The sequence below is a fragment of the Physeter macrocephalus genome, chromosome 14 (genome assembly GCF_002837175.3).
Source record: "Physeter macrocephalus isolate SW-GA chromosome 14, ASM283717v5, whole genome shotgun sequence".
Classification (NCBI taxonomy): Eukaryota; Metazoa; Chordata; class Mammalia; order Artiodactyla; family Physeteridae; genus Physeter; species Physeter macrocephalus.
In genome coordinates, this window is record NC_041227.1 from 123,844,324 (window position 1) to 123,856,883 (window position 12,560).

The window sequence follows — 12,560 nt, forward strand, 5'->3', positions numbered from 1 at the left end:
CTGCCAAAAGTTTAAAATTACTTTGTAGAACATTTTCCCTTTAAACTGCAGAGAAGGCATAGGTAGCAGGGGCTCAGGAATCAGAGTGTGGGGGGAGGAGCCCTGGCTGGAGGAGAGGGCAGGACAAGTGGGCAGACAAGGAGGTCTGTGTTCATGCACCTGTGTGGTCTTATCTCAGGCATTAGGCTTCCAGACGCAGCCAGGGTCCCCCTGGACTTGCTCCTTTGAGCTGGGAATCTGGATTTAACCCAAGCTGGGAGTGGGGGCAGGAGCAGAGACCTGGGTTTCCAATTTTACTTGGAGGAGTAAAGCCCAATGTGGGAATATGGGTTCGTGTTCACTGACACTGCCTTTGCAAGCAGAAGACTCACCGAAATGCAACTGGAAACGCTGGCATTTGACTTGGTTTAAACTGCTGGGTGGCTAAAATAAAACATTCCTACAATGCTGGCCTGTCTGTTTCTCTTAACTGGTGTCTCTGAGGGTAGAAAGATTTGAAGTCCCTGATGATAAACAAAACTGATCTCCTCCTTGGGGTGGGCGCTGTCTAGGGCCCGGATGACTCCAGCCTGTTGCTGATGGACCGGCTGACCTTGAGCAGGGCCTCCTGGAACTGGGGGTACTCGTCCTTCACGTGGTGGAGGATGGTGCTGATGCTGGCCAGGCGGTCGTCCAACCGCTTGAGCTCTGCCAGCAGTGATTGCTTATTGCGGAGCAGGAAGATGTACCGCCCGTCCTTCACGGCCTGCAGGTGCTTGAGGCGTGACTGCAGGGCCACGAGCGTGGAAAGGTTCTTGGGTGGGACAAGAGACCCCGTGTCAGGCTATGCACGTTAAAAAGAGGACACCCGGGGCTTCCCTGGTGGCGCAGTGGTTGCGCGTCCGCCTGCCGATGCAGGGGAACCGGGTTCGCGCCCCGGTCTGGGAGGATCCCACGTGCCGCGGAGCGGCTGGGCCCGTGAGCCATGGCCGCTGAGCCTCCGCGTCCGGAGCCTGTGCTCCGCAACGGGAGAGGCCACAGCAGAGGAAGGCCCGCACACCACAAAAAAAAAAAAAAAAAAGAGGACACCCCCTGGGCTGGCACGAACTCCAACTCGAGGACATGCCAGAGGAGAACTTTGCAGGAACGACCAGCTGAGGGTGCTGAGTCTCCAGATCCAGGCAAAGAGGCTGACGTGCACGGGGTGGAGCCTGGACCCTCCCTCACCCGCCGTCCAACCTGCCAGGTGCCAGGCCCGGCGCCCACCACTCCCGTCTCGGCTGGTCAGGCCCCAGACCCTGCAGCCCTGCTTGACCCCTCTCTTCTGCTCACGCCACCACATCCAATCCAGCAGGAAATGCCACTGGGCCGACTTTGAAATTATACGCAGAATCTGACGGCTTCGCACTAGCCCCAGGCTACCCCTGTTCCGTGTATCCCCATCCTCCTTGAGTACCATGATGGCCTCAGACAGGTTCCCGTGTCCCCTCTTGGCCCACCCATCCCACACTCAGCATCAGAGCCGAGCGATCCCGATAACCCCAAGTCACCCCTCCCCGCCCCCCTCCGCGAGGGAGAAGCCCGAGGTCATGGTGCGCAGCCCCAAGCTGCGCGAGCCCAGGGGCCCTTGGGCAGTCCCCAGCCCCTGCTGTACCTGGCCGCCCCTCTCCCTGGCGGTGCTCACTCCCTCGCTCCCTGCAAGTCTTGACTCCAGCGTTGCTTCCCCTGTGTGGCCGTCTCAGACCTCCCTACTTACAAGTGCAGCCCCCAAACACCCGACGCTCCTTCTCTGCTCCCTGTTTCTCCGGAGTATCTATATCACCATCAGATATATGGTATCTTTTTTCTTTTTAGTTTTGTTTATCACCTGCCCTGCCGCCCTCAGAAGGAGGGCAGGGACTGTCACCTTTTCTATTCTAGTCTGTTGCCCTGGCACCCAGGACAGTGCCAGCTGATGGAGACTTCATGGGAAACATGAGGCGGACGACAGCAGTAGGCAGTGCTGTGATCAGCCTGGGCTTAGCTGGGCCGGAACGGGCCTTGCTGCTGGGTTCCTGTGGCCCTGGTGGCCCCGGGGCCTTGCCTACCTGTCGCTTGAGGGCTGCCAGCTGGTACAGGTCAGCTTCGAGCTCGTCAGCCTTGGCCTGCATCCTTGACAGCTGCTCCTGTTTCTCCAGGAGGGAGTCGCTCACGGATTGTTGAGTTTTTTCCAGTTCTAGGATGGTTTGGGTACACTCCTCGGTGGCCTGGGGGGTTAGACAGGAGCATCCTGGGACCCTGCCCACCGGTTATTCAGCCGACAGAGCAGAGTCAGGCTGGGAGGACCCCAGGACCCTCTATGCACATGATCCAGGAGGATTCCCAAAGAGGGGGTGCAGGAGAGTATTGGGGGTGGGGCGGCCAGCAAGGGAGCCCTGGCCGGACCCTCTGTGGGGTGGGGCGGAGAGGAGTCCGTCACCAAGCTGGGCAGAGGAGGCCCCTGGGGAGCCACGAGGGGTCGAGAGGGATGGACGCCAGGAGGGGACAACGTGGCAGAGAAATGCACAAACCAGAACCGGAAAAGGCCCCTCTGCACCTCCAGTAGCATCCAAGTGAGCAGTTGGGTCAAGTCTGTCATTTTCGGCTACCTTCCCTCATACAGGACTCCCCCTACAGGGGCTATTCCAACATTCTCCATCCAGTCCTCTGGGTGATGCCACGAGGTGAGGACCCATTTCACAGGTCAGTAAACAGAGGTACAGAGAGGTCAGACAACGTGCCTGAGCCATAAGTGGAAGAGCAGGGCTGGGACCCGGAAGGGCTCCGAGGCCGCTTTCTGTCTCATGTAACCCTCACCTCTCAGGGAGGGGTCACTGCTCCTATCTCCACTGGCAGATGAGGAAATTTAGGCGTGGAATGTTTCTACACGCACTGAGGCCACACAGCTGGTCAGCAGGGGCTGAGGGAAGTCTGAGCCCACAGACCAGACTGGTGATCGCAAAAGGAGGGGGCACTGGGGCCATACAGCTGGTCCCCTCTCAGGGCAAGGCACACACCACATGCTCAGTCGATGTGGCCTGGTGGACGGGGACATGGGCTCAAGTGGGTGCCCTCCACGTTCCCACTGGCCCATCCCCAGCACCCACTTGGGGTCAGTGACACAGGGACTCGTGCCCTTCACCAGCACTCCATACTTCCCTGATGCCATTTCTGTTAGGCAGAAAGGGGCAGAAATAGGGCCGCCTCCAGTCCTAAGCTGCACCCTCCCTATATAGATCTTCTGTTAAACCCAAAACAAACTCCCAAAGAAAGCCCCTATCAGAGCAGGACGGTAGGGGCAGTCGGGAAGCACCTACTGCTCTGGCACCCACTGTATCTTGACCCAGAACCAGCACGTGGGGTGTGAGGCTCAGGCTTTGTCCCCAGCACAGAAGAAAGCAGCTTGTCTGATTCTGTACACGAGCTCCTCCCATCCCCCCCAGCCTCCACTGTCACTTCTCTGTCTCCTAAAACAGCCCTAACACAGCAGCTGTGACCATAGCTCTGGGAATGAGGGGCAGAAGAAGAGGCTGTGAGGCAGGTGGGGCAGGGAGGGACCCGCCGAGAAGCAGGCAGGAAGGACAGAGTGAAATCGCAGCCCAAGCTGGGGAAAGTACATCAGAAATACGGCCCTGGCCAGTGATGTCTGCACGCCTGCCAGCGGGGCTGGTGACACAGGCTGACCGCCTGTGGACAGGTGGCCTGCAGCATGGTCCCTTCCCAGTCGCTCGGCTCCCCTACCTTGTGAATGTCCCTGATCTTCCGTCTCAGTTCGGTCTGCACGCGGTGGAAGTCTGTGCGGGTGAGCAGCTTCTTGTCCATCTTGCGCTGCCCCTCGGCCCGAGTGGACATGGTCTCTCTGCGGGCGACAGCCAGCTCCATGTCCCGGATCATCTTCTCCTGCTGCTTCAGCAGTTGGCCGTGCTTGACCTGGGTGCACAGAGCCGAGGGACCTCCCACCACATCCAACTGAACCATCAGGGAACCCGCAAGGGTGATGTCCCCAGGGGAGAAAGGAACTCCCTTTCTGCGGTTCCTCAGAGTGATTTAAGGTCCATGTAAGGAACACCAGGCAAACAGGGCAACACTGAGAAACCGTCAGAGACCGGGGCAGGTGGGGCGACATGAGGACAACATGTGGCCCGGGGTTGGGTCCTGGAGCAGAAGAAGGACTTTAGCCAAAAAAAACGGTGAACCCTGGTGAGAATTTGTAGTTTGGTTAACTGTATTGCACCAAGGTTAATTTCCTCATTAGGAAAAACGCACAGTGGTTTTGTAAGATGGTGGTGTGTAGGGCCTATAGGGCCTGGGGCTGGGGGCTGGGTCGTGGTGGGAGCTGGGCTGCGAGGGGCGCCAGGGAACTTTCTGCAGGGGTGGACGTGCTCTACGTCTCCATGGGGTGGTGGCTGCATACGTGTGCACTGGACATTTAAAATGAGTTCATGTTACTGCATGTAAATTATTCCTCAATAAAGTTGATTCAAAATAACAAAAGGACAGACAGGCAGGAATCCCCAAGTTCAGTTAGGAGTGGTGGTGGGAGGCCTAGCCCACGAGGTTTAAAGCAGAGCAAGAGTGACAGTAACCAGATGCTCCGTGCTGGCGCGAGCCCGTCACAACAACTGCCACAGCAGAGCAGAGATGCAGGACAAGGATGGCATCCTCATCTCCATCCATGCGATCAACGTGGCCATTCAAATCAGTGAGAGAAGCACAGATCATCTGATACCTGCTGCTGCCATAACTCACTCCCCAGCAGAGAGAAAACAGAGATGGACCCCTATTCACAACATACCCCCAAGCAAATTCCAGGTGGATTCAAGATCTAAGTATGTGCAAACAATTGAAAAAACTCAGGAATCCGTTTGTGTAACCTCGAGCTGGGGAACCTTCTCAACAGTACAGGAGACCCAGGAGCCATAAAGGAAAAGACTGATACACAACTAAACACTGAACACATTCTGAGCGGAAAGGGACCATTAAAAAAATGTGTAAAGGCAAGCAGTAGACCAGAGGTAACGTTTAGAATAGGTATTAAAGACAGGGGTTATTAACCCCAATATACAAGGAGGTCCTAAAAATTGCTAAGAAATAAGAAACAGGAAAATCAGGCAAAGATATAAACAGGCATCCTCCCAAGGAGGAAACGTCAAAACACACACACACGTATACACACAGGCACACGCGTGTGCTCAATCCCCCACGTGTAAACCAGCAGCGCAAATCCACTGAGAAACCCCTTTTCATGCAGTGGGTTGTCAAATATTATAGACCGATAAACAAATGAGTGAGTTTAGCAAAATCACAGGAACAAAGTCAATGGACAAAAGTCCATTGTATTTCTGTACCTTAACAATGAGAAACTGGAATTGGAAAATTTTCGAAAGTACCATTTACAATAGCACCAGAAAACACGAAACACTTAGGTATAAATCTAACAAAACATATGCAAGACCCGAATGCTGAAGACAAAAACACTAACAAGGGAAATCAAACAAGACCAAGTAAATGCGGCGACAGATACACCTGCTCATGGACTGGAAAACTCAGCAATGCTAAGGTGTCAATTCTCTCTAAATTGATCTGTAGCCTCAAATCCCAATAGTGATCCCCGCAGGAACTTTTGTAGAAATTGACAGGCTGATTTTCAATGTTTTTGGAAAGGAAAAAGATATTGAGTAGACAAGACAATTTTGGAAAAAAGAACAATGCTGGAGGAATCACACTGGACAGCCACAGAAATCAAGACCGTGTGGATTGGGGCTCTTGGATCAGTGGACACAGCACAGGGCCCAGAAACAGACCCATGAAAACAAATATGGTCACTGATTTCTACAAGGATATCATTGTAACAATTGTTTATAGTGACAAAACAACAAACTGGAAACAATCTGACTCTTCACATCAACCTAGAAATGTTTCATTAAATTATGTTATATCCATAGTATATTCTGCAACTGTTATAGAAAGATAATGTCTGGATAATTTTTTCAAAAATAAGTTGCTGAATTATAGGTACTATTTTTGTTACGGAAAACAAAACAAAACAAAACCACAACTAGGAGGGAAGGGGGCGGTACCCCCGTCCGTCCATGTATGTGTGTGTGTGTGCATGTGCCTGTGTGGGTGTAAGCTCTGTGGTAGAGGGTTTGACCTGCTGCAACTTCTGCGGTTTGAAAAGTCAGTTAAATGGAGTGGTTTTTTTTAAACTTTTAAACAATGCAGTAGATGCATTTGATCAGAATTCCTCTGGACTCAATAGCTAGTGGGGTTATTATTAACCACATAATTGTAAAAGTGATGTCACATTGGTTTTTATTACCTGCTCTCATTTGTATCCTTAAGGCCCTGAACCTTTGGCTCAGTGACAGTCTGTGATTTAATTACCAGCCTTTTCTCAAGGGAATGAAATCCAGCTAAAGATGACAGTAGAGAAAAAACATGGCTCGGAAGGAAAAGGTGGGTGTGTTCCTTGAACCCTGTTACTGAGTGAGAGTCTTTCTGGTCCAACGGTGGGATACATCTCACAAATGGGTCGTGAGATTGGTGGTGGGTGGGGCGGGGTCACAGCCAGCGTTTAAAAATACTGGAGTGCATTGCTTGCACAGAGTGAGGGTAAAATAGTAGTTCATGAATACTGTGCAGACAGCTGTGTGTCCTGTAACCATTTCGGTACAGTAAGAACAAGAATTGGACAGGCCCTGATACAGGAGGTCGGCAAGGGGAACAGCGAGTTTCCTTGTGCTTGGGTTGCAGGCTGCTGTGCCAGAGTGGTTTCCTCCCAGGACCCCGAGCTCCCAGGCTCCCCATACCTCCCTCCGCCCACCCACCTTCATCCTGTGGATCTCGGCCTTCATGGCCCGGATCTCTGTCTGGCCCGTCTCGGAATCCACTGAGGCGCGCATCTCTTTTGCCAGTTGGATTTTTTTGTCCCAAAGCATGATCTGGTGTCTTTAAGGGAAGGAGAGGCAGTGTAAGAGCTGGAGAACGGAGGGGTTTTCTTTCTGATGCTTCGGTGAGCGCTGTGTGCTGTGCTTGGGGTGGGCTCCGAGCACAAGGAGCAGTGTCTGTAATGGGCTACGGGAGACCCTCGCCTTCCCGTCCATGAGGGGCGCCCTCGCCTAGCAGGTGGCCTGGTGAATTTGCAGGCACCCAGGCAAGGGTTTAAATAGAAACAAATGTTACCATTCTGGGACCAGAAGGTGAACTCAACCCCAGTGCCCACCACCCTCACTGGGGGGCCGGGGCGGGGGGCAGGGGCGGAGGAGAAAACAGATATGTAACTTTAGGAGAAACTGAGAAAAGCAAATATAAGTGATAGAAGTTGAAATAAGAAGAAGTCAAAAGCCTAGATAGACCAAGGGCCTGAAAGCTATTAAAATGTTAGCAAAGACACATGCCCCCCACCCCCTGTGGTCTGAATGTTTGCGTCCCCGCACCCCAAATCCACACGTTGGAATCCTTATGCCAAGTCTTGGGATGGTGATGAGGTCATGAGGGTGGAACCCCCATGAATGGGATTAGTGCCATCATAAAAGAGACCCCACAGATCTCCCCCTCTCCTGCCACCCTGTGAGGGCACAGCAAGGGGTCTGCAACCCAGAAGAGAGCCCTCACCCGACCATATAGGCACCCTGATCTCGGACTTCCAGCCTCCAGAACTGTGAGCAATAAATTCCTCTTTATTGTTTATAAGCCCCAGTGTGTGGTGTTCCATTGTAGCAGCCTGGAGGGACTAAGATCCTCTGCAAGCTCCAGGTGGTGTGTGTAGATTCTGTCAAGCCACAGGGAGGGGATGATTCCTTTGCCACTCAGCCCCTTGGCGATCACATGGCACCAATCAGGGTGCATGCATACAGTACCCGCTCAAGAGCCCTTGCAACTGGAGATAAGATCTACGTGCACCAATGGGGAAGGACATCCACAGAAAAATATAAGGCTACTTCAAAGGGGGACATAGAGACCAATCTCATTTTTGTTTAAAAAAAAATGAAAGAAATACACAGAGAAAATGGTAAAGGAAGAGGGTTGGATTAAGTGTCATTCTCCTTTCTACTCTGCACACGCTGTTACGGTTTAAAATGCTTACCGTTGGGTCTGGATTACTCTTACAGTCAGGCACCAGAAACATCATACAGTTTAAAAAAAAGTCTGTCCCAAAGGAAGCCACTCTATTTCCAGCCACTACGATCATGCGTTTGGCGGGAGGGCTGCCCCGAGCGCAGGAGACAAGAACCCCACTCTTCCCCGGGATCCCCCTCGGGTTCCAGAGCCGCCCCCACCTCCCGGGCCGGTTTACATGGACGGTGGCCTCCCACGGCTCCGCGGGGCAGCGACCCTAGGACGGGGCGCGCCCGGCACTCACTCCGCCTCTACCAGGCTGTTGAGCACGGCCGCCTTCTCCTCCCTGAGCTCGTTCAGCTTCTCCTGCATTTCGATGGTCTCTCGCTCCGAGGCCTGCATGGGGAGGGCGCGGCTGAGGGTGGGGCTGAGGGCGGTGCACACCTGTTCCCCCGCCCCGCCCCCTGCCTGCCCACCGCGGGCGGGAGCTCAAGGTGGAGCCCACCTTGAGCGCGCGCACGAACTCGCCCTCGGTGGCCAGGTTGCCCTGCTGCAGCTCCTCGGAGCTGCACCGCTTCTGGGTCATCAGCACGTTGAGCTTCGTCAGGTCGTTGTCCAGGTCTCTCATGTGCCGCTCGATCTGCTTCTGCTCTTTCTTCTCCTGGTCGATCTTGTCTGCGGGGAGGGCGGCCGGGGGTCGGGGGTGGCCCCTGGGGGTAGTGATCCGGGTCTGTGCCCAGAGCGCCCTCCGGCCCCGCCGACCTTTGGGCACCCCCGCCCAGCCAGAGGAGGCCGAAGGGGACAGGGTTGGCGCTCAGACACCAAGCCCCTAGGAAAGACCAGCCAAGCTCAGGGCCAGGGCCGGAAAGCAACGACCCTGACCACCAACAGGGGGGTTTGGGTGGCCCAAGGGCAGGACAAGCAGGAGGCAGGACCTCCGGGAAGAAGTGAGCATGATGTGTTCAGGCCGAGTGGGCCCTGGACACCAGGCAGCACTTCCTGTGGGGCTGCAGGGCTGCGCTGACCAGGTGGGACCAGGTGGGACCGGGACACCACAGCAGGTGCTGTGGAGGGGGGCTGGGCAGGGAAGCTCACTTTCTATCCGTAGTTTCTTCTGCTCCAGGATGTGGATCTCCTTCTTGGCCACATCCAGGGAGGCCAGCTGCTCCTCGCGCCCCTGCGTGACCGTCACCATCTCCTGCTGCAGCCGCAGCCAGGTCACCTGGGCCTGTGTCACGCCGGCGCTGTGCTCCTCGATCAGCTTGGTCAGCCTCTTGATCTCCAGCTCCAGGGGCCCCACTTCTTCCCCCTGAAAGTGATGTTCACCAGAAAAAGCAGAACGAGCCTCTAAATCCGGGTGGGCTGCCGAGGGTGGGGACCCCTGAGATCACGTGTCTGTACGGCGAGGGACCAGGGGCCCTGTTACTGGGTCCCCTCCCCTGAGGGCCCAGGCCATATGGCCTGACCTGCTGTGGGAGATATGGGTCTGGGGTCTGTGACCCCTTCCCCTCCATCCACTGGCCGGGCCCCACCATGCCCCAGTCTTGGGGCAGGGGCAGCAGGGCCTCTGTCACCCAAAGGGGCTTTGCAAATTGTCTTTTAACAGCACACTGTCATGGGTTAGGGTCTTTACTCCCTTGGGATCCACTCAGGTTGCAGCTCTGAGACTGCACTCTGGTGTCGAGGTCTACCTAAGAGTGCGCCCCCAGCTGCCCATCCTGCTCTGGGACTTGAAGCTGTTGGTGGGTTCCTCAGGTCAGCGATACCTGGATAACCTGTAGGACTTCAAGCCCCAAACTCATCAGACCACTTCACTTAGAGCTGCAGTCAGTGGCTGAGATCCCGCCCGCTGCCTGTCTTCGCATGGCCCGTGGGCCGCACAAAAAAACAGAAGAGAATTTTGTGCCAGGCGGAAGTTATATGGAATTCAAACTTCAGGGGCCCTTAGTAAGGTTTTACTGCACACGGCCACACCCGTCTGTTTACGTACTGCCTGTGGCTCCTCCTCATAGCCGCTGGGGTGAGGGGTTGCAGCAGAGACCATCTGGCCTGTAACACCTGAAATACTATCTGGCCCAACAGAGAAGGTCTGCAGACAGCCCCTGAGTCAGAGCATCTGCCCAGACACATGCACTTCACCCGTAAGATCGGCGGGACAGGAACGCGTGTGTCCTACGTGAGTTCATTTCTGAACATAAGAAGTTCCTGAAATGACCAGGCATAGATATCAACCCGAGCGGCCTCTCCCGGCCCTGGGGTCTTACCCCGAGTTCAGAAATCATCTGCTCCAGCTGCTTGTTCAAAAAGTTGATGAGGCCTTGCTTTCTCTCAATCAGGATTGTGCGCCTGGAGATTTCATTTTCACTGTTTGTGATGAGGTCGTTGACTTTTTTCACTTCCTTGTCCAGCTCGGCCAGTGTCTTCTGATGCATGTCCAGCCTGCAGCTGGTGTTTGTGATGTCCAGGGTGGTCTGAGCAATGTCACCGTCAATTTTGGAATGATGTGTCACCTGAATTAGCAGAAGGAAACATGTCTGAACTTTTTTCCTCTTTCTGGGAGGCTCCAAATGAGCTGGTTGGCTTCTTGTTTCCTTGATCCTCCGGGTATTCATCCGGAGAAATTCCAAAACATAATCAGGAGAGGAGGATGTTGGCTTTCTCTCCACCTCATGACCTGTCAAAGGACCTACCTGTTGGAACCCTAATTATTTCTCACAAAAAAAGAAAGCTAACATTATTGTCTCTTCTTATCAAACAAACAGTAACGTGCACTGAAATGGGGAAATGTGAAAATACAGATGATCACCCATATATCTGCCACACGGTTAGCCAGCATCACTATTTAGAATCTATCCTGCCTTCCCGACTTTGTATATAAACCCCTTTCCCCCCACCAAAAGAAAAACAGGATCACACTCTACGTATAGGTTTGTAAGCCACTTTGCAATTTGACAAATTTCATGTCATGTCATTTTTAATGGCTGTGTAATACTCGGTCATATTTGTAACAGAGATTAGGAAGCAAGTCACAGCTGTCCCTGGGAATGTCATCTGTTTCACAATGATCATGGGGCACTGCTCTTGACAGCTCATGTGTTTTGGTGAGGAAAACCAAGATGCCTGCCTTCTTTGAGCTTGTCAATCTGTTTTCAACATTCTGACTCTAAATAATGCTGTGACAAACACCAACTTCTAATTTCTATTTGATGGGACAAACGTCCTTACATTTCACTGGAAAAGCTGGACACAGTCCTTGAGAGAAAAGATTGTACTGTGGGGTGTCATTTGCCACTTGGCCAGAGGCTTGTGACCCTGGGGCTCTCGCCAACCTTGGTTCTGAGGGTGGGAGCTTCAGCCCGGGGCAGAACTGCCCAGGGCTCCGTGGGGCTGCCACTGTCCCGAAGGCTGGGCCAGCCCACCCTGCCTCCTCTGTTGGCTTCCGAAGACAGATTTGCTCCACTCTTTCCTACAATGGAGGGTTGATCATAAGGATACTTGTGAGAATCCGGGAGGGAGGCAGCTCGGGCTCACTTTGGGGTCAGGGCCCTTTTCCCCGAGCTGTGGCTCTGCCTTGACCTTGCTAGCCAGCCCCTCGCCATTGGTTGCCCACTAGTTCCTGCCCACGAAAATCCTCAGCTCTCTACCAGCCTGTGGCTCCCATCAACTCCTGGTCTCCCAGGGTCATCTCTGCCCCTCCCCACATGACCCCAGCTGGCTCTGTCACACATGCACTCTCTGACCAGCCATCGTGCATGGCTTTCCAGGACATTCCTAGGTTTAAAGCCAGACCTTGCCAGCATCTCAAGTCACCCAGCTCCTTGTGGTCACACCCTGGCCCCTCTGAGCTCTGGCTATCCACCCATCCCTTTCTTTGCCAAGACCATCCAAGGTCACTGGGTCTTCACAGGGGCCCTGCCTTCTTCTCTACCCCAGTGCTAGCCACCCTGGAAGGGCTTCAGCTCCTAAGTCCCCTTTCAGCCACCAACCAGGCCAAACAGAGCACCCCGACCTCCCCTCAGTCCCCTTGGGCTGTTTGTCCCCTCGGGCTGTTTGTCCCCTCGGGCTGTTTGTCCCCTTTGTTGAGACCACCCTGGCCTCCTCCTGGGACATCAGTACCGCTCCTGAACTAACTGTGTAGGCCCCACAGTTCACCTGTGCCTGCCCTCCCTCTGGACCCAGCTGCGGATGATTCTGTCCCTCCACGATCTCTGCTCCTTGTCCCAGATATGCCCACCCTGTCTGCCACCAGCCCACGGGGTGTAATGAGCAGTTCGGGAAAAGTTCCCCCTTTCCAGAGCTGGACTTACATCTGCTGGCTATTGTTGCAACAAATGCTGGCCCAGGACTCTTTACTGCCCTCCTGTGGACGTGGGTGGTGGTATACTTGCTGTCCACCAACTGTTGGAACAAATGCCGGACTAGGACTCCTTATTGCTCTCCTGTAGACATGGCTGGTAGGACATGTGCCACCCACCAATTGCAAGAAACGCTGACCCAGGACT

General features: G+C 54.2%; 1 protein-coding gene across 1 annotated transcript in view; it reads right to left on the bottom strand.

Annotated features, from left to right (window-relative positions):
• Positions 1-55: 55 nt before the first annotated feature.
• Positions 56-12,560, bottom strand: part of CCDC40 (coiled-coil domain 40 molecular ruler complex subunit) — a 32,609-nt gene continuing 20,104 nt past the window's right edge. The window contains exons 7-14 of the mRNA XM_028499817.1: positions 10,323-10,568; positions 9,154-9,367; positions 8,564-8,733; positions 8,363-8,454; positions 6,828-6,948; positions 3,739-3,927; positions 2,067-2,225; positions 56-793 (exon numbers count right to left, since the gene is read on the bottom strand). Of these exons, the coding sequence (XP_028355618.1) occupies positions 548-793; positions 2,067-2,225; positions 3,739-3,927; positions 6,828-6,948; positions 8,363-8,454; positions 8,564-8,733; positions 9,154-9,367; positions 10,323-10,568 (1,437 nt within the window). The 3' untranslated portion in view covers positions 56-547. The remainder of the gene's footprint in view (positions 794-2,066; positions 2,226-3,738; positions 3,928-6,827; positions 6,949-8,362; positions 8,455-8,563; positions 8,734-9,153; positions 9,368-10,322; positions 10,569-12,560) is intronic.